Consider the following 23,088-nt stretch of genomic DNA (forward strand, 5'->3'; position numbering starts at 1 on the left):
AAGGCAAATTCTAAAAAAGAATGTTGCCCTGATTTTTCTTGTCTTGTTGCTTTTGTTTAATTTAAGACGCATCATAGAAAATTTGATGTGTCAGTTCTGACCCTGTCCCCCTGGTTATAAGGGCACACTGCTTGTCTGACACATTATTGCAAACACTGTTATGTGGACACAGTGCCTGGTATGATGGGGAAGTTCAGCTTAGTGCACGGTCGGCCAACCAAACTCTGATCAATACCATGGCAGCTTGTATGCCGGTCGGCTACTGGCTTTGCTTCACACAGCCAACACTACAACCGTCTTTCTGCATGCATTTGCTGCTGAAATCTTTCACACTACTTGCCTGCAGGCCAAAAATGGCTGATTTGCAAGATAGATGTTGTTTACAAATTTAGCTCCTGTCGACTTTTGTGCAAAGATTTTGTGTGTACATTGGCTAATGGGATAATTTATGGATACCGCTTGTTACAATGGCCGTGCTGCCTGATGTGAACTGCTTACACCATGGGTAAGGTGAATTACTCTGCTCTCAAGCTCACATACCTATCTACATCAATAGCAACATGTCAGTGTGCCTATCGTGCTGTACATGACCAAGCTCTCTGTTCATTGCTACGTTGTGTTTATGGCCCTTTGCATGGACATGGATAACGACATCTAAATTAAAAAATGTACAGCATGTACTCACATCAACTGTTACTTGGACATGTAATTGTTTATGTGAATAAGCCAAAAATATTCAATGAAAATCTATCGTTTCAGAAAGAATGATTAGATTTTACTACCAGTTTTATAATTGATCAGAAATGACATATTTTCAACAGGTACATTAGGTTTGAATTACATGCATGTATTTGGTGATGAAAAGTATACTTTTTTGTTATTCTATTGATTAATCTTGTCTTGAGACATTCTTTACTCGTTCTTTACTACTGGTCTGTCCAAGTTGAAACTTTCAACCCTACCTGGCAGTCAAAGTGTTCCTTCATGGCCCAGATTGTTGACATTATCCACATTGCTGATGTTTTGTTGGGCCAATCAGCAAAACATGTAAACAAATGCCTACATCAGCCCTTTCTTTTCTGTGAGGATTGCAAGAAACATGCAACAGGACATTCATTTGAGATACCTTAGTTACTACATGAAAAACTCCTGTGTTGTCCCTGCAAGGTGTCATTGTTTGGAGTCTGAAATATTTAGCTGTAAGAGCTTAATTGGGATTTTAACTGTTGTTCATGTATTGACTTCTTCTAAGATCATGTTTCTATTGCATTATGTTTTTATGTCTATGTTTTACATCATCCGTTTTCTTGTCATAAGGAGCATGACATTTTGTAAAGAAGGCCTGTGAATTGAACCAATGCTGGTTGTAAGTGGCAACCAACCAGATCAAGTGGTAACACTCTCTGACCTGGTGTTGGCAGCAAGCTCATGGATTCTTTTACACAACATCAATCACTGGATTGTCTAGTCTAGACTCAATTGATTTGTCTGCCATCATACAGTAGGAAACATGATGAATTTGGCATTATGTCACAAACAGATTAGGCATGGCTCTAAACATGGTAAATGATAAATAAAACTTTAGTGTGAAATGGATTCATATTTCCCAGGGAATGTACCTATGATATGATTTTTTTTCTTACATAACATGACATGTTCCATGTTAGCAAAATTGGAAAATTATTATAAAAAGTGTTGGAAGAGTTTGACTTGTTTTTCCAAACAATCATTACAGTGCCTGTAGCATTACTTGTTTTATATCAGTATTTCTATATTTGTCTTGTTATGATTTCCTTAGATGTGTTAAATAAAATTATAATTTGTATTCCAAAATACAATGTTTCTCCTTAATTTTTGGTTTCACCCAGACACCTTTCTCTCACTTGCCAAATGTAATCATGTCCAAACATGACAACATTTAACATCTTGTGTATATATGTCTCCCACTTTCATTGCTGTATGTAATGCAGTCAGAAGTGGGCAGTCATTTTTAACCGTGACATAACATATTTAATACCTTGCACTGATTTCTTCATATCAACTGAGCAATGGTTTTGACTGCTGAGACAGTTAGGTTGAAAATGTGATGACACTCTTTGGCCTCCTGATGTTGCTGCTGCTGCTACTGGTGCAGTTGTGACTGATTTAATGCCTCTCTTCATGTCTAGACTCCAAGTAGCCAGATCACATTCATGGACCTATGCTAGTGTCGTGTCACTTGGAAACTAATTGGACAGACTGTATAAACCAGTACTGTTTGGATTTAGGAAATATGTAGGAATATAAAGGCAAAAAGGTTTGCGGTACATTGAACTAGTTATCATGAAGTCTGGACAATTGTTCTTTGCTGTTATGAGTCTCCTTACAAGAAGAAATACTCTGTTACTGCCAATACTCTGGAACTGTCAGGAAATGGTTGTGGCCACTCTGGAACTGTCAGAAAATGGTTGTGGCCGGAATAAAGTACATCAGATGCATTTACTGAATTTTTATATTGGTTTCTGTTGTAACCAGTAAAAGGCTTATACATTAGTAATGACTAGAACCATTACAGATCTGCTGTGCAATTAGATGAAGAGGAAAATTACGATACATTTAGATCATTTATATTTCAATAGAAGTAGTCTACTCTTCAGCATATGCTTATGTATCTGTTGCAGATTATTTGATCATGGTGGAGATCACATGAAGAATTTCAATGGTTAACATTAATTTCTACAGTGAACACCTCACAACAAATCGTGTTGACTTCCCCTAAATAGTATAAAATATTACTAAATTCATATAAACACAAGTGGTTTGTTCACTTAAAACTATGATAAGAACCTATGACATACAAATGTTTATCAGAATAGGAAATATCCTTCAGATAGAATAGATTGTTGAGTGTGTTAGACATGCTACATGACCTTTAAGCAACAGAGATCAGAACAACTGATATTGGTATGTCCACATTACTACACGTGATCTCACCAGGCTTGTTTCATGCTTTACTAATCCTGTTCAAACACAACAGGGGCTGTGGTTCTGGATGAGAAATGACTGAGTTTGTAACAATTATTTGTTTGATTCAAAATTAATCTGTTCCTTGACAAAAGTTTAAAGAGTTGATGCTGCTGGGGCAAACTGGCCACAATCAGGTTTGGATCTATTACCGCAAGCAGGAGGGGTACAACCCAAGTCAGTGGTTTGGCACACAGGTTCTCTTAGTGTTGGTAATCTGGGTGCAGTGTTAAGTGTGACAATGACCTTATCAACACAGCCAAACAATGGTAGGAAATAATACGCACACCCTGACATGCCCCTGCAAGACACAATTCTAATAACCAGGTTTCCAGGGTGGACTCCATTCAACATTAATCTTTCTTGGATCACATCCACAACAAATATGAAATAACAAAATTTGTATGTTTTAAGATCAAATAGGCACCTCTCTTAAGTGACCCCTTTGAGCTGGAAGATTTGAGTGTTGAACATTGTGAACATTTCATGAAAAGCATTAATCTGTCTCACAGTCCCTGAACCACATTACTTCCCCTACTGCCTAGCCCTCCCTGCAATGCTAAAGCCCAAAATGAAGCAAGTCTAGATTTCCCCAGGTTCAGATTCTCCCAATTCACTGGGGCTCCTTTTCAATCTAAGTGGTTTCTTTGTTACTATCAAAATTATATATTCAGGGACTAAGCATTAGTCTAGTGAAGCATAAATGTCCTTTACTGAAGTAAAATTGTCTTGTGCCCAATGGCTGTCTTGCAGTTTCTATGATAATGAAAGAATCTTTAGTGACAATGGATACTTGTCACGTTTGCTTTACTGATAAGGATGATGACACAGAGCACCATAGGAAAGCTGAATGTTTTATTGAAACTCAGTAATTATTGTGAGTCCCTTTTGGACAAATGTAAAGATCCTTTTGCTGAACATCTTTTGTTCTACAATTATCATCAATACCACACCACACCACACCACACCACACCACACCACACCACACCACACCACACCACACCAAACCACACCACACCACACCACCACACACCACACATCCATCCATTCATCCATTGTGACTGGAAGTCAGATGAACTTATGTCATGCGCAGCTTGTCCAGCTGCAAGCACCATAACTGTATACCATCTCCTTAAGAACCAAAGAAACTGAAGCTTCACATGCTTGATCTCACCAGAGATGACACTTGAATTTGTTAAAATATTTGGTTCTGATTTTCAATATGGTCCAAATGTAGTTAATTTGGTTTATGTGCATTTACTAGTGGAGTGCTGCCTATATGAAAAAGCACAACAGATCCCTTTATTTCTGAAAAGTATGGGTCATAAGTGTAAACTCACTGTACTTTGATACCTTGGACATCATATTCACAAGTGATGGGATATTTGACCCTGAAGTACTCCCATGGCCATGAATATCTGTAGTTACTATGTTTACGAAGGACAGAGAGGATCTGTCCTTGTTGATTGACTGACACAGAGTAATTTGACTGTGAGGGTATACAAACATCTCATTACTCTCCTTATTAAGGTGAACAGTTTTGAAAGAAAACATGATCATACATGCTGTTTCTGTTGTTGTCTCCCGGCTCATCAGCTTTCACTAACAGCGTTTGTCTGACATAGAAGTATGATTTAATGCCCATATGGATGAATGTTCTACATGTATTTTGCCTCCATTGATGCTTTGCCCCTACCAATTATTTCTTCAACTTCAAGTTCATGTCTTAATACTCTTGACCTAATTTCTGGCTTACACTGCTTAGGGACAGTTGCTTTTACAATGTAGATCTGCTTGTTTCAGCTGTTGAGAATGTCCATGGAAGTAAATAGTTTTTTCTCTATATGAAATCTGAACATAATTTATCAATATTTATAACCTGTAGTATGAACATGATTTTCTTGTAGAAAGATTGAACAGGGGCTGTTTTATTATTTATATGTTTGTATCATGCCAACATTTGTTGAAATTGTCAATGACACAAACCAGAAGATCAACTAGGTCCTACCACATGTTCATTTACTATGTCTTGACCAGAAAGTAATAGCTTTCTATGTTATATGGTTAGAATTGTTAAGAGTTGGAAATAGTAATTCTATTCACTGTCTTCAAAATAATTTCTCATCTTTTTAATCGTAGGCATAACTTGCACGATCACTTGTGCAAGGTTATATATCTATAATTCTTGTCCCGCTCATGATTATAATGTACATTATTATATCATGTATGTTTAGTGACAATCTGTATCCACATGGGAAATGTTTGTATTCACTGGGTTGATGAAACATTTCTGTCATGGGTATTCATCCAGAACAAGAGGCCTTGAAGATATCTTGACTTCCAGTAACAAGATAAATTTTCTAAAAAAATATCTTAAATAATTTAAAATACCTATGTTTTGTTCCTTTCATTTCAGCTCCCTCGCAGATGACTTACATGTCAGTGATGACAGTGAAACTGAGCAGGTATCTATGAATTTCAATATTTTTTATTTACATTATACATATGCGCATCCTACTTGATAAGGCAGGGTTATTATGTTCTTCAGCCAGATCTCCCTGGGAGTCCACTTGCCTCATTGTTTCCAGAGACATTAAACTACATTCCACAATATAATGGCTTGCTGTCATAGCATGTCAATTTTCGCAACATTGTGTTTGTAATTTCATGTAATGGATAAAAATGTGTTCATGTAAAGTTTTATTATCACATGGATCAAACAAATGGTGTCATGTGTCATTGTAATGAATACTTCAAGTTTTGGAAGCCCATTATTCATCTATAACACATTCTCAAAATGTTTATAAAATTGATGGGGAAAAACACCATGTCTCAGTTTGGTGTAAGATTTTCTTAGTGCAGTCTATGGCATTTATGTTGTTTATCAAAATTCAATAATAACTCCGCTCAAGTGGCCGTGTACTTGGCATGAATACTGATACCAAATGAATAAACCACTGCAACAGAAATGTTGATGGGAGCTGTTCAGATAACCATAGTTACGAAAATCAATTCTAAACAATACATGGATCAGACTGGTTCATATTTAGTATTGATTTGATTAATGGCATGTCAAGATTATTAATGTTAATTAATTAAAAAAATAATTATCAGTTTGTTATTAGCGTATACATTGTGATAGTTTTGCGTCAGTATTTCATTACTTTAATATCCAGTGATGACACCCCTAGGGATAGATATGATGATCTTGTTTGGATAATGGGCAAAATAATGATAGATAAGAATAGTGATATATATAGTAACGAGCAGAAAAAATGCGACAAAAAACTTTATTCTGAAGACTCGATCCTACTATCAAAAAAGGCGAAATACATTGTTTCTAGCCACCAGTAGCTTGCCTCGTTGGTATGGAATTATCTCCCTTGGGTTCCGGGATGGCTTGATCACGTGACCTCGTTGCTAGCAGACGATACTGAAGCTTTGCCATGACGTTACAAAACAACAGAAATCGACTCTTGGCATATTATGAAGCAGGTATTACATCCGTAACTAGACTTGTGAAACTGACAGGACTGCATCGGGCCTCTGTTTACCAAAATTTGAAGAAATTTGACGCAGGGTTAGGGAGAGAGCGACAGGCTGGACGTCGTTCTACTCTTGGGGCAAATGACAGACGACGTATCTCGCGTCTCGCGGCGGTGTACCCAAACTGGTCTGCAAAACAGCTTGCCGTGAATGCGTCAATCAAGGAACCCCTAAGGTATCAGAATGGACAATCAGAAGATCTTTAAAGCAATCTGGATATGTCAAACGAGTGCCGAAGAAAGTTCCATTGATGACAACAGCACATATGGAGAAAAGGCTGGAGTGGTGCAAGGAAATGCAGGGTACAGACTTTTCAAATGTGATTTTTACGGACGAATCAAAGTTTCAGTTTTATAGGATCACAAGAAAGAGGTGGTCAAGAGGTGGGCGTAGCTGCGAAATGGTTCCGAAGTTCTCACCCAGTGTCATGGTTTGGGATGGTATAGGCAAGCTCGGGGTAACACCGCTACTAACTATTACAGGAAGGATGGATTCACGCAAGTACTGTCAACTTATACAGGAAGGCATAGTGGAATCCCATATAGGACAGAGTTGAATACCTTTCAAACTTTTACAAGACAATGCACCTGTACACAAGTCAAGACACACCTGTAACTGGTTTGAAACAAGTCACGTGACCTTACAGAAATTTCCAGTGGCATCACCAGACCTGAACCCAATTGAAAATGTGTGGCAGATTATGAAGGACAAATTAGAAAAGTTGGAACCGAAGAGTGTTGTTGAGTGGTCTAATCTCATTAGTCAAATATGGGTGGGCCTACCCCAGGATTACATAGACAATTTGATTGACAGCATGGGACGCCATATTCAGCAGTGCATCGAGAGAAACGGTAGACTAATTGACTATTGACTTGCATAAATGTAAACTTCAGTATCCAGAGTGGATGTATGAAAAATATAACTGAATTTATCAGTAAATAAATTTTTAAACTACGTCTGTGAAAAGTCACATTTCTTTTTTTTCTGCTCGTTACTGTATATATATTATATAACAGCTCAGATTATTTTAGGCAGGTCGCAGGTTGGAAAATCCAGCTATATAAATGTATTGGCTGTATTTCAAGTGATTTCCTATCCCCTTGCTGTAATTCCAAACGAATAGAATGGCATGGTTTTTTTATCAGTAAGTATTGTGTTATTGAAGTAATTACCTATCCCACTCGCTGACCTGAGCATTGTGACCAGGATGATAAGCCAGTGCCTTGTTACTCCTTGCCTCCTGTGTTGAATGAACATAGAACATGCAATACTCTACTTTAACCTTGGTCATATTAAACGTGCCCAAACACTACTGCTTCACATTTTCATCAAAATTTTACCTTCACTTCAGAATCTAGGCTGTGGATGACACATGATGTGTGATGGGTTTCATTAGATGGAACTCATTCATAATTAGTCACAATGAGGCTAGCACATCAAGCATTCTGTATTGTGATTCCTCCCCATAGGCTGTTGATTATCCTCATTGTTTAAAAGATGCTAGGCTGCAACAAGATGAAACAGCTTGTTAGTTATAGAAAGCTGGTCCTCAGTGGTCAGGTGGTGCTTGTTCCAGAGTTGGTATGAAGGTGGAGTAAATTTTCACTAATTTGCCAAGAAGATTAAATTAGATCTTCAGTTTGAAAATAGGTAACTCCTTTGCTGGCAGTCTGATTCTACAGTGGAATTGATATGAGACGTTACTTCCAGCTAGTTAAAACATTTTGTTCAACTTGAATTTTAAAATAGTTTGAATAGTTTGCCTATATCAATCTGGAATGGGAAACAAAAAACATGAGACAGCATGGATTGGATGTCTCAATTGGTAGAAAGCATTTTGTTTTTCCTGGAAAGTGGAGTGAACATTACTTTAATCATTTGGATTTGGATTGTGCATTGAAAATAATGCCCTAGCTTGTAGATTTCATGATTACATTGACTACAAATGAGTAGGAAATCTACTGTTGATATTAATTTCAATAGAGAAAAGCTTGAACCATTTTGCCATTAATCAGCTGAATGGCAAGTCTCAACTGGATAATACCATTAGTGAAAAAAACACGGCATGAAATACAGACGGTTTGACAAAGTGATGAATAGTTGTGAAGTCTGGAATTACATTACAAGATGGTATGTCATGATTACAGCAAGTGGTGAAGATGCAACTGCATGCAGATAGTATTTTTGCAAGTGGTGTTCATTGCAGTTTCAACCTTGTTCATTTCCCTTACATGATAAGCCAGAGCACTACGTGAGGGTTAAGCTTTAACATTTGACTCGCTTTCAGCATAGAAGATACCACATTATTTTCTAAAGGAAAAGAGAAGCAGAGCTAATCTTTCATGGCATTCTACACCACTTGTTTTTGAAAAAACTATTATCTTTTAAGAATGAGTAATCTAAAAACTATATTCTTTGAAAATATAACATTCAAAAGCAAATGTGCTCTCACAATAATGCCATAAGGGGAAAGTTGTTTGATTCTTTTATATAATTTACAGACTTTATGAGTACTTGTGTAGGACTTTTATCTTAATACGTAAGCCATTTGTACAAAGCTAGAGTTGTATCTTGAAATATTTACAAAAAGAATAGCCTAATAATTACTTGATGTTTTAACAATCATAAATAATTCTTATTGAGAGTGTTCATCCCACACACAACATTCATAGGAGGGGATGTACAAGAAAGCTTTTGTTCTAAGTTTTTGTTGCATGGATTTCAAAATCACTACATAAAATACTATGCAACTTTGCAGACATATTGGTGTCTCTTGGAATTTCAAAATTTGCCTTTGTTCATGAGTAGAATAGAACCTCCATACCTAACAGGGCTGAGACATCACGATACATTTTACTGGTGTATCGATACAAAATGATACACAACTTTTTTTTCAAAACAGTGTTATCTTAAACATGTTTAAGTACTTATGTGGAGAAAACTACGCAAGTATGATAGAGTTACTTGTTTGTTTATTACAATAGTGTTATTGTTATGCACAAATAACTTCAAATAAATCATTTTAAATCTTAATACTGTGTCATTCTTGCAAGGTGTGTGTATCGTGATACGTATCATATCGCAGGTAAAATATCATAGTGTATCATCCCAGCCCTAATACCTAATGCTTGTAGTGATAGTGGTAGTTACAATGTGTGACATTGCTGATATCAGCCTTTGTCAACTTTGTCCAGACCACTCTATTGCTGACTGCTGTGAGCTCGGAAGTACCTGGAGCAGAAGTTATTAGATCACCCACAATATCTTCTTGGAACTTTGCATACATGTTCTCCTATTTTGAATATCTGATGATTTGTACTTTCTATCCCTTGAGAAGACAATGAAATACCTTTGAAAGTAGAGCTAGGCTTGATTCTGTATCACCTTGGGGATTTCTGGGCAGATACACCCACAGTAGTAGCTGTAAAATGAAGATCAGGGACTTGCAACTGTATGTGCAACCTGGCTTATTGTTGTGCTTTTGAAACATGTTGCTGAGTCTTGGTTGTGGCATTAGTCCACAGCTAAAATATTCCATACAAGATACATTCATTAAACAAAAGTGGGGTAGGTAAGAAGTGTTTTTTTCTTAGAACTGTTTTTGTTTTCATTTTGAGGGCAATTGCATGGAGTCAATATTAAATTGGATATATGCAAGCATGCAAGACATAAAATTTGCTCAAAGATATCTAGACTGTTCACCAAAGATGTCTATCGGAAAGAGGCACTGATCATCTAACAAAATCAACATGAGTATTAAAGTGTTTATGTTTACATGCACTATTTTTTGTACTTGGCAGCAAATGGAATTTTCCCTGGACTACCAGAACACTAAATGAACAGCACTATTAAGCTATAGCTATTGTTCACTATTAGCACAGCTATGTATACCTGGTATGTTTAAGCTGATTACCAACATAACTCCGGTTCATCTCTGCAAATTCAATCAGCAATGGGTGAATCATAAACTTCATCTCTGGGGCACTGATCATGTCAGCACTGCTGTCTATGGTCAGGCAACAGATATGTAAAACAAGTTGAACAATTAATCCTGGAAATAATGGCAGAAGTGTTGTGCTGGCTGTTATGTAAATATTCTCCCCATTGCCCCTTCAAAAATTAATAAACACTTATGTTTTGAAAACAGTTATCACAAGGTAAGACATAACATTATGCAAACAGATATCCATTGTGTCACTGATATATGTATATAAACAGGTTAGATATAAACCTTGTCATAAATACCTCAAGTTTTTGAAGTGAGAATTATAATTTCATATTTCATGGTATTGGGGGAATAATGTTTTATATCTTTGACTGATATCTTAAATATCTGGGCATCATTCAAGTAAAAATTCATTAGTTTAGTTTCAAAATGATTAAATTTTGTGCATCAGTTGATTGTTAAAGAGGGGTGGTGGGGTAGCCTAGTGGTTAAAGCGTTCACTCATCACACCAAAGCTGTCAATTTGGTTTTACAATGTTTTAATTCTTTAGTTCTTAATAATGTGGAAACACTGTTGTTTGAATAACTTCGTAACAGATCTCCAATGCATTCATCATCACCAATATTTTTCTGTTTAATCAGACTCGATAAGCAAAATTATAAACTAATTTAAATTTGATGTCAATTATATAACACATATCTGTTGTCATAGCCTTTTTTAAATTCTGTTTTGATGATTCTGGTTTAAGGCCATGATGTCTTGTTCATCAGATGTAAAACCAAAAATATATATACAACACATCAATGAAATAATGATGTTGAATATAGGCAAGAGAAATAAAATGTCACTGACATGAAAAATCAATCAATAGGTTGTCTCACAGTCAGGTGCGTTCATGTGCTAATAATTGTTTGCAAATTTATAACTAAAATGAAGAATTGTGGGAAAGGAAATTCTGCTATCCTGTTGCGAAACCACTGGAGTTATGTGTTATTAAACTGCTACAAGATATCCCAGCTCAATCTTTGTTTAGCAGCTGGGTTAGCATACCTAGCATGGCCACTCAAAGGGAGGGGTGATGGCTGGCATGACACTGATTGAAGTGACAAAATGTTGAGATCATAGTCAAAATTCCATTTCACTTTCCCAGTTTCAGTTTGTGCATGCTCTATTTACTCTCAGGCTTAGCACAAGTCGCTGCAATTACCCCACCCATTTAATTCCCCGAGAAACTCATACCGCCCTGTCCCCCCCTGTGGAGGAAATGAACTCAACCACATCTCATATTTTTAGTGTGGCAAATGACTTGGTCTCGGGGCACACTGTGTGCAAATCTGTAACTGTGTTGTGGATTTCCGGATGGAATTTTAGGTCCAGGATTACTTTCTATGGGGAATGTTTGTGGAAAATGACACCTTGTTCCTTTCTTATCTTCAGGTACCCACGGATATCCAATCCAATAAAGCCCCGAGCGTGATAGCTGCTAAGAAGAGGTAAGTCCTCATTCCACCTTCAAACCATTCACATTTGTTTCTATGGCGACACAATACCATTTAGGATAGCAGTTACTTTTGCACTCGCTGTTTACAAACGTAGGGTGGACAAAACAAGCTTTACTTGCCAGAGAAATGGAAGAAACACAGGTGAAATATGTGTTTGTTGATGTTCGATCCTGCAGACAATGACGAGGAAGACCTCTGGCTGACTGACGGCTATATGGTGAATGACTGTACTTTGTGACAGTATTCTGTATGTGTGTGAGTGTACACACACTGTAGGCTAGATACACTATTACAGCCATGTGATAGTCATAATCCCAGCTGCTTCCTTTGTTTATGCTCAGTTTCCTGCAGTAGATCTAAGGTCAAGTTGCAGGACAGGCTTCACTACATATATCTTTACTGCTGATCATAAAGATAGACATTCATACAAGTTCAAGGCAGTTCTATGTCTATGGACATTTTAAAACAAATTCAGTTTCGATTTTTGAAAGTAATACCAGAAGTTGTTTTGTACTGTGACTTTAATGAAGTGATTTTCTAATTTAGATGAAGCTATAATTGTATCTGGTATTATTCACTTCAATTTAATGTTCTCCTGTTCTCCTAATTTCTCATGCCACAGACAAACGTAACATTCAAGTTGTTTTGTTATGGAAGGTTAGTTGTAGATGATAGTAAACATATTTTTCTGTTAACTCTTTAACATGTGTGTTATTTCAGAAAAGAACTACAATTTTCATGGTATTCTATGAAAGCAGTGTTATGATTATCTGATAAAGAGAATGGTTATTGAAAGGTGATACATGTTGCTTGTGGCAAGTTTGCCTGATGAAATTGCGGATTATGATTTGTAGAATAACAATCAATATTGTCCTGGTTGCAGTAACCGCTAGCTTGTACATTGAGCATGATTTAAAACTGAACCAGATCTGGGCAGGCCAAACTCATCTGGATATCATGAAGAGTTATTTGAATCTGATAGTTACTGCTAAAAATTGGAGTACATGATGGTAAATAGCAATTTGCTTGCTGCTTGTCAGTTTCAACTAGATTTAATTTGTATTCATTACACGCTATACATCACTTTTGTTAAATATTGATCGGCAAATGTCGTCCAGCCATTGTGGAGGGAGACAATCTGCAGTGTTTCAAATCATTTTATACAGCATAATAAGAGTGTTTTTGTAAGAGATGAATGAAGATATTTTTCTCCTCACACCTGAACTGTCACTCTATAAACACTAGCAAGTAGAAGAAATTCCAAAACTGATGTTGTATGTGACCTCATAGATTGTAAGTAATTTGTAAGGTTTTTTTATTAAATATTGCTCAGCATTAAATGTCGTAGGAAGTTGTTAATACCAACATTACATTTATTTCATACAGGGAATTTTACCTCCATCTGCTATCACAAATAGGAAATGTAGATATATTTTAACAGATTTTCTCTGGGTTGTGTATCTTGTGAAGAAATGATATTATTAATTTGCATGTTGAGGTTATTATTTATGAACAATAAAACGAAATCTAGTGATGCAGGCAAGTGATTACCAGTTTCAAAGATGGTACTATTGTAGTTCTCTTTTCTGTTGGTGACAATACCTACCTGTGCTCAGGTATTTTATAGAAATACAGTTGTTTTTGAATGAATACACTGTCCTAAAGTGGTGATATTAGAAGATTGAGGGGATAAAAGTATCTGGAAGGAAATTTAGTGAGAAATATTTAGGACATATGGATTTCTTGCTTATCTGCTTTCCTTAGTTTTCTTTGCATGTTAATTGCACAACTTAGCTGTTTGTGATTTTTGCTGTGTATAGAAGTTGTTGAGATGTCTTTGATGATGTTACATGCACATGGAGAAAGTATACTGTCATCCTCATGAAACTCTTGATCAAACAGATGTTTGTGGGGAAGGGAGAGGCTAATGTCTCCTGATGACAGTAACTCACATCTCTTTAAACTGTCACTGGCAGTTTGTCTCATATGCCTCTTTGTTGCTTCATGACTTTTCCTTCTGCAACATACATGCTGAAAACATAAAAGAAATAGCGGTGAGAAGACCCATGAAAATGTTACAAATCTCAGTGAGAAGATGCAAAACCATGCATGATAATTGATTGAAGACAAATGTTCAACCCTGACTTGGCTGATATCAATGAGATTATAATGACATAGTATTGCACTACCTCAATCATTTGTTAACCTTGAGTTAATTACCAGTTATACTAGTTAGACAAACGACAGGAGGAACGTGTGATGTTGATGAGACTGACAGACAAAGACAGGTATTGATCTGAACCCCCTGCATGGCTGGCTTGACAACAGGGAGCCAGTCAGGTTTCCATACAAACACGCATGCACTGGTACAGTACAGGCACCTCCTCTGGGTGAACAGTGCTCATCACATACTTCAGATACTCAAGAGTACAACCCAGATACTGTCATTGTGTCAGTATTCCTGTTCAGTGGTAAATCTGTCAGTTTGGGGATTTATGTCAATGACTGTCATGACCAGGTCATATCTGGAGATGTCCAGTTTCCATGTTCTGATTTATTGGCAGAGGTTATAGAATAGGCTTCTCCCATAATTGGGAGTATTATGTATGAAAAGTATGTGATTATTGTTGCTGTGTATTTTTGAAAAGCTGTATATATTAGTCACTAGTGATGTGAGTGCCAGTGGGAATGTGTGCCTGAAGCGATACCAGTTGACATGACAGACAGGCCTTTGTGTAGGTGTTCGTGTGGAGGAGTTGTATTGCAGTAATGTAACTTGGGAGGCAGGGTAATACAGCAGATTGGGGTAGACATTTATGTCAGTCAAATGGATGTCCTGAAAAACAGATTTATGTTAAATACCTTCACATATCTAGCAAGGGAATTATTGTTAATTGTCAGTATTTCAGATTCAGAGTTTTATAGAGAACATGTCAAGCTATGAATGTGAGGAAGAACAGTCCCCATTTCCCTAGGCATGTCACAGATGCCAACTATAATCAATGTGATTGTGTGTCATTATGGAAAGAGCTTGTTTAATAAGAAATTTAATGATTTGTTTCTGTGAGCAAGGTAGTGAATGATTTAAAAAAAAGTATTACATGTTTACAGATGGCAGTCCTTGTGAGGAACATAGAATATGGTTGTTGGAGTATTTACTCCCACACACATGTCGAAACAAATATCCCACCCACCTCATGTCTGCCCACTATCTCTCCATCATGGCTGACAAACTCACTCCACCATTGCCTTGGACACACATGGCTATTTACATTTCTCTATCTTTAGCTCTAAAATGCAGACCGTTATCTTCTTATCACTCCATATTCTTGTCAGTATCCAGTTATGATGTAGAATATTATAAGCTTTTATGTTGAACAGAAAGCCTATTCTTTGATCTGGAAAGTGCTACAGTGAAATTGATCATCCTGCTGATCTGTGGTGCCATTGATGGAACATGACACGAAAGCTATTCTTTTACAATGGGAGAGTTGAAGCAGTTATGTGTTGTCTCATTGGCTGAGAGCATTAGTTTGTTGTAATGTATGGATTTTCTTTTCAGTTACAACATTAACTTTCCATTTAATATTTTATCTGTTTTGGAACATTGGCAAATTCACAGTGTTCATGTTTCTGCTCTCAAACTTTAACCTTTAATCTCAGTTATTAATAGCTCCTTATATATGCAGGTAGTATCATTAATTTTGCTGTCACCATATTGCTATGTTGGTCGAAGTGTTCAAATGTTCCATATTAACATGCATATTTTACACATTTCTGGAAAAGAAATGTCTGTGTCTGTATGTTACTTTCTTGTCTGATTTTATGTTCAGGGATTTTTGTATGTTTTGGGGTGAGTGGGAGAAGGGGCCATGGGGCTTCCATTCATAATTAGATACATATATCCCAGTATTTCAAATTAGGAATGATGATAAGCAATGCATCATTAATAATTACTGTGGGGGTCCCTAGATAAAAATTCTACAGCAGACTCACTATTGATGTATTTAGTTGTGTGTTCTCAATAGGACTCTTTCTTTGACACACTTGGACACATGATAGTACACATTCTGCACAGAGTGGTGTCCTGCTGTAGTGGAGCTATGGCAGTCAAAATATTTCCTGCAGAGGAATTGTGTGTCAGTGTCGGAAATGTGTATCACATTGACCCAGCTTACATGAATGTTGTCTAATTAGCATGTCCACAACTGCAAGTTGCGTGTGAATAAAGGTTGGGCTAGCAATTAACATTGGTTTATGGCATTCTGAGACTGGAGGAGAATTCACTGCGTGGGGTTTAAGTACTTCATATTTTGCTTCATCTCTTAACTTCTTTCACTTATACTTAACCATGTTGAAATTGAATCAAGGGACTGATGCTTTTTATGAAATGAATCAGTAAAATATACTTTGTGAATTGTTATGGTTTGTAAGAAGGATATTTCTCAGCATTTTTGTTGTCCTCAATGACTTCACTTCATAATATTCTTTACTTCCACTGATTTTAGGATGGGAAGGTCTTGCTACACAGTGGAGAACATGCCCCCTTCTGGTTTGAATTAGCATATCAGAATTTGAGATAGACTAAAATTCATGATGGCTTCCTTTGCCAGTGCGCTCTTCTACATGTAGATTACCCTGCATAAATAGATAGGCCAAATTGACCCTGAAACAAATAAGGATTTGCAAGTGTTATATTCTGTGAGATTTTACTTTGGATGGGATTGTGGAAGAGTGTGGTCCATCTCCGTAGACATTTGCAATCGATCAACATTGGAGGCTCAGTAATCCTACTGAGATCTGCCATTTATCTTCATCTTCAGTCTAAAAAAGTACTGCCATCAAAGACATGCAGAGCAGAATGAAGTGAACTTCCCTTCTGTCTCAAGCTTGGTTTAAAGTTATGTAGGTGAAAAGCTATTGATTCAGCATCTTTAAGAACAACTGTGCAACTGTAACAATGGTTAGGTAATGTTTAGAAACATTCTTTGCTGACAAATTTTGTGAAATTGTTATTGAATAGAATAAACATCAGTATGCATGAAACATTACCTGGCTAGCGTGAGTCAGTTTGCACAAATATTCGGAGAATTTGCAAATCTAAAAACAAAAATGTTACTTTATGTTCAAGAATTTTTTTTATTAATTCATGCTGCAGTTATCAGATTTTCTATTTATGAACACATATACATATCTTGATACAGTGGAATAATTTGTTTGCACAAAAAATTTGTGACATGAACTGGTATTATTGTCAGCTATTGTGGATGTTGATGTGTCAGCTGGACAGTTAAAGGTCAAGGTCAGTATGATCACTGTAATGAATTTGTTAATAACCCCATATTCCTGTAAATCATAGGTGGTGTCATACATATTCTGCTTGCGAAGTTACTGTCAATGACACCAGATGCATACCTACTGATTGCATTTCCATTACGGTCAGGCCAGTTAACCTTGGTCTGAAGTTCTTGGCAGCCAGCTCTTGTAGCAATTATCCATTGACTTTACTGGATGTATCATCGCTCATCCACCCTAATCAATGTCTAGACAAGTCCAAGAGAGAAAACAGTAGTGTTAATACAAGGCCATCAAGTTTGACAATTACATGAGGATTTCCCCTTACTGTTTAGAGTAAGTAGGAGTGATGGTATTCACTGTATACTCTAATAGTTATTAATTACAGGGATTGGCTGCTGTTTTTCCAATTTCATGGTGTTTCATTCAAAGATAACCTTATTTCAGGCTTGTTTTTAACATGGTTCAGAAATAAGCAGTTGAAGTTTATTCTTGATGTAATGGATGAACATTTCTTTTAGAAAATCCTCATCATTAGTTTCTAAAACTTCCATGTTAATCAGCCATAAGATCTGTCAATCCTCTGTGATAATGTATACTGTGAATATACTTGTGCAGTAAGGTTGCATAAATGGATTATTTCTTTGTAAGGGGAATGCTGTGAGCAATTGAAAATACCAAAGCAGGTGTTTATGACATCCTGGAAATTGCTATCCTTCAGAGCAACAGCTGCATATATCCATATTGTGGACATTGGTGAATTATCTGTGAGAATGTCATTTGCTATCAAGTTAATTACTACTCCTCTTCACTAAACTGGGTTGGTATCTATTTTCTGCCTTCCATTTTCATTGTCAACTAGATTGTTTCTATATTTGTGTCAACTGCAGAGCATGAACACCTTAAGTTTCCATGAAGCTGTTCTGACTCTCTGATAACAAAACAGCACATTGTATACTTCATGTAGTCCAGTAGAGCAAAGCCTTGCAGACACACAGTGCTCCATGCACCAAACTTTTCCATGGCCCACCCATCACTGACATAAACATTTCTTGTATCAGTTTGTTAATCAGCTGAAACTCTCTTGCTGTGGCTCCCTGGCTTGTTAAACCATCAAGCAGTTGTCTTGACCCTGTGCCAAACCCAAATGAGTGAGAAGTATATTAAATAATTTATAACTGGTGTCTTCCAGGCAGGGTTGTCTACAGTTTCATATGCAGACGCAGTGGAAAAGTATGAATGAGCTTCTTGTTTGTCTGCACATACAATACCCGGGAATATATAAATAAAATTTGTAGTTGTAGTAACAGTGAAGTGATTTGCTTGATAAAGGTACTTGCACTCCATACTAACATGTATTAAAAGTATTAAAAGTAAAGAAGAAGTATGAATCCATAAATCTGCTGTATCTTCTTTGCATTTACAGGTTTACAATCTCAATTGCCTGCAGGATGTTTCTTTTGAAAGGATGAAACCCTGTGATCATTTAAGAAAATACTGCATGTAAATAAGACTTGATTAAAAAGTGGAATAATATTTCCTTAATTTAATTTATTTCGTTAAGTAGATTGATTTCTAAACGTTTGGCTGGTCAAACAGATGTATAAATATATATATACACAAGAGTGGCTGAACTGAGTGAACTCATGCATGTGGCTCACAGGAAGTATTTGTTGTGATATGTTGTTCTGCAATACAGGTGAGAAATAATTATTGGTAACTGCTTGTGATGTCCTCCATGATTGATGTAATGTGTGGCATACAATGACATAATCTGTCATGAGACATATTGAAGAATATTATCTTTCCAGGGAGATAGATATGAGCACAGCTCTAATCTGCTAGGTACTAATTGATCACTTGCTAATGTATTGTACATTTTATGGGTGAATATGACACCTTTTGTCGTAAAGTTTCTAAATGATATCCAAAGTATAGGTTTTTCCCTTAAATGGAACTTTTATTCTATTTAAGTTTGACCTGAGGAGTCAAGGCCCTGTGGTTTGGTTAAAGGGCTGGACACATTTAGGATCTTTCATGAAAAGGAAAAGAAAGCATTTAATTCTGATTGGATTTTCTGGTTGATTTCCCTTGCTTTTGTTTGTTTAAAATCATGTATTTCTGTTCAATATGGAAAGTATATAACATGTTGGATGAGTGTCTGCAATGGTCTTTTTCTGCTTTCAAAGCCACACTGGTATTTATTGATCTGGTGAAATATAAATAACAATATTTTGGGAAGCATCTATTGCAGTAAATAAGTTGTCAATCCATAAAACTTGTTCATCCTCTTCATACCAGCTTCTAAATGCCACCTAAAGTAGTGGTTTAATATGGTAATTTTCACAAATCTGTAAATTCTTACGTGGGGAAGGGTGTGATTCATTACAAGTATCAAAACTCATATGAGCCTTCCGTGCTATCATAATGCTAAAAGTAATGTTAACCATTTTTCACTACCTCAATATGCTTACCAAATCATTTAACACAATAAGTGTCCTGAAGAGATTACAATTCTGTTGTTGACATGACGACAGTTCTGAAAAATCAGTGTTGCCATCGTGCAAAGAGATTAAATGTGTAGTTCATCCTTTCCTGGGACTGGTCATTTTGTGATTCAAGGCTACAAACTGTCTGGCAAACTTTGTGTTATTTGACAGTGCTGTGTTTGTAATCTGGTTAGTGGGCTATGGAAATTGTACACTGATTAGACAGGATGGCTTATGGGGTTGTTATGTGTCCATTAACTAATGGCAATGTGGACAGAAAGGTACTACAAACACCACCAAGAGGTCCTGGCCAAGTGACCAATTGACTGCTTTTGCCTGAGTCCAAAGCTCTGAACACACAACTGTTACATCCAATGAAGCCCTCTAATATTCTTCAAGCTTTTAGCCATAGGGACCATAACTGTGTGAAGCTCATTTTGGTCGATGTTTCTTTGATAAAACATTGGATCACTTTTTAAGAGTAATGGGATTCATTCACAGTGACACACAAATATTGATTGGAAACATGTAAATTGACTCTTGGGATTAACCATATCTTCTGTGATGGTGATGATTTGTGGCTGATCAGTCAGTTGTAGATTTACATTTACATATTTTTTGCAGTCATCAGTAAGTTCCCATTGCTAAAGATACCTGTGTAATTGCCAAGATTTGATTCCCAACACAAGTAAAATGTGTTCATTTGCTTGATATGTCCTGCTATCCTAAACACTCAGATCCTCTGTATTGCTTGGTATTGCTGTAAGCTTGATATGTGTTTGAACAGGTCTTTTTAGATATGGTTCAAACTCATATAGGTTTACAATATTACTCCTGTCAGCTCAAAGATACATCAGTGCATAGAGAAAGAGCAATATTGCTATTGAGAGATTTCATTCTGTAGCTTTCCTTTAGGACGAGTATGCTTGCAGGATCACATTCAAGTTGTAGATTTCTCAAGCTTTTTTGTTTTTTTAAGTCTTTTTTATGTATGTGGCCCAGTGATATAGGAATGCTGTTGTAATATAGAAAATCAAGTGATTGACATCATAATCATCAATCTAAGTTATTGGGATATGATGACATGCTGCATCCAAGTCACTGAATCTGACCACCCGATCCTGTTAGTTCCCTTGGACAGAGGTCACTGAAGATCAGTTCTAATCCTGATCATCACAGGTTTACAATCACTTAAGCATGAAGTCTCTTTAGCTGTAAAGGAGCATACTTTTTGCAGCTTTGCTAACATCAATGTAAATTGTAATAAATGTATTTTGTGTAAATGTCATTAATATGTTACTGGGGAATGAAAAGAACAAGAATTGACTAAAATACTTCCCTCATGGGGTAAGTGCCAATGAAAGTTTAGCTCTGTTTGATGAAGTAATGTATTTATGGATGAAGCATCTTTGCACAAGGTGTCATTATGTGCTGTGTGGCCAGTGTTGCATGTCTGCCAGCTATTGTCAGACACTGTTTGGGTGTTACTTGAGATGTTCACAGGCGATTCCCAACACCTCGTCCTCCATTGTTACCTCAGAAGCAGCCCTTCACACACCACATTGTCAAGGTGTGTATGTCACTCGGCATACCTTATCCAAGATGGTGTGTTCTAATTGTGTGTAATGGCTCAGCATTGGGTACCAACATGCTTAGTAACCCCTGGCATATATTTCTTTTTCTGTATATAAATTGATTCATATTGTCATACTTTGTAATTGGTACACTCAAACTTGCTACTTATCACCCCTAGCCTTTATGATACTGCCTTATGCTTGTGTAGCACTTGAAGTACAGCTGTCCAATGGTGTCTCTTCTCAATGTAACTAAACCACAGTTGAGAAAGTCACAAACACCTTCTACCCTTGTGCTGTCTTACAAGTGGAACGCTGACATCATTACATCAGCTGTGCTGAAAACAGACATGACTCTGTTGGAGATATTGACATCCTGTAGAAGACAGCTGCATTCCTGTATGAGTTCATGCGATTCTTCCTATGTGTTTCTGATTTTGATATATTTAGAGGCTCTGATACATCGCCAGCTGTTCAGTCCCACATATACTCATCTACTGCCACACATTTAAAACCTACATAATGAATTCCTGCTATTGTCATCATGTTGATATTAAACAGTCCAACATATTCTCATATCTTGGTGAATATACACATTGTGCAGTCACTCCACTGTGTGTCGTTCTTTGTTTTCTGTCAATTTTGTCTTTGCAGCAGTGCTGTATCTCCTACCCAGATAAGAACAACTAACAAAACAATGTTGATAATTAATTTAGGTGTTATTTGATAATGGTCATCAGCCTTGTCTGAAGCAGCAGCAGCAGCAGTAGTTTTGAGAGTGAACATATTGATCTCTGTTGTGGCTACCCAATAAGACAAGATGTCAAGATATTGGTCCCATTAATTACCTCTTATCAGCTTGACTTAGTGCCTCAAATCCATGACATTGTCAAAATATTGCTTCAGCTCCATTGCAGCACACCTATAATTTTATAGGTAATATTTCCATATATTGTTACTCATTACATGAAACACCGAGAATTCATTGGCCAGTATTCACAAGGAAGAGATGTATTGGTTTACTAGTGAAGATTTGCTTTATGTTCACTGACGTAATTGTTACATTTTGACTGGGGTTTATGTGGGTTACACATCTGTTCCTTTAGAAGCAAGGATTCTTTCCTGCTTTATTATAATAACTGGTCCTTGTACACTTTGATAGATAATTCTGTGTGACTGATTATATACTCATGATGGTATAACATTATGGATGCAGTGTTTTCTGTTTGAAGGGACTATACTTCAGGAGACAATAATACTCTCTTCATAAGCCAGTGCCTTCTGATAAAGGTAGAACTATCAATTTATTGTCAGTAGTTGCGCGTGTTGAACCTAAACTGTATAATTAGAAAACTAGATACAAAAAAGGAAGAAAAGAACTCTTTCTGTAAATTGTAATGGTTGTAAATTGTGCCAAGATTTTGAACTCCATTCAGAAGTATCAGTGTCTTTATCTTGAGGTCATTATAATACAAATGTTTAGTAGTTTGGTTTGAATATTTTGCACAAATAGACACTATTAACCCATTATATGTCATCTTCAAGACATGTGTGATGTGAAACAGGTAGATTTGCTTTGAAGTCTTAGGTTTTCTTTCCTTGTGGCTCACCAAGTTAATGACGAATCAACAAGATGGATTCAAGTTCATATTGAGGCTTACAGCAGCAAGAAAAATCAATGGTTTCTGAAACAAAATTAAATCCCTGGGCAAATGATTTTTGCATGATGCAA

At 36.6% G+C, this 23,088-nt stretch overlaps 1 protein-coding gene across 2 annotated transcripts in view; it reads left to right on the top strand.

Moving 5' to 3' along the window:
- Window positions 1-23,088, top strand: part of LOC124257247 (AF4/FMR2 family member 4-like) — a 118,074-nt gene that overhangs the window by 61,519 nt on the left and 33,467 nt on the right. For both annotated transcript variants that reach the window (XM_046691260.1, XM_046691261.1), the window contains exons 8-9: window positions 5,420-5,468; window positions 11,934-11,989. In XM_046691260.1, the coding sequence (XP_046547216.1) occupies window positions 5,420-5,468; window positions 11,934-11,989 (105 nt within the window). The remainder of the gene's footprint in view (window positions 1-5,419; window positions 5,469-11,933; window positions 11,990-23,088) is intronic.

The sequence above is a fragment of the Haliotis rubra genome, unplaced genomic scaffold, assembly GCF_003918875.1.
Source record: "Haliotis rubra isolate DU_JTF1 unplaced genomic scaffold, ASM391887v1 Scf654, whole genome shotgun sequence".
Taxonomy (NCBI): domain Eukaryota; kingdom Metazoa; phylum Mollusca; class Gastropoda; order Lepetellida; family Haliotidae; genus Haliotis; species Haliotis rubra.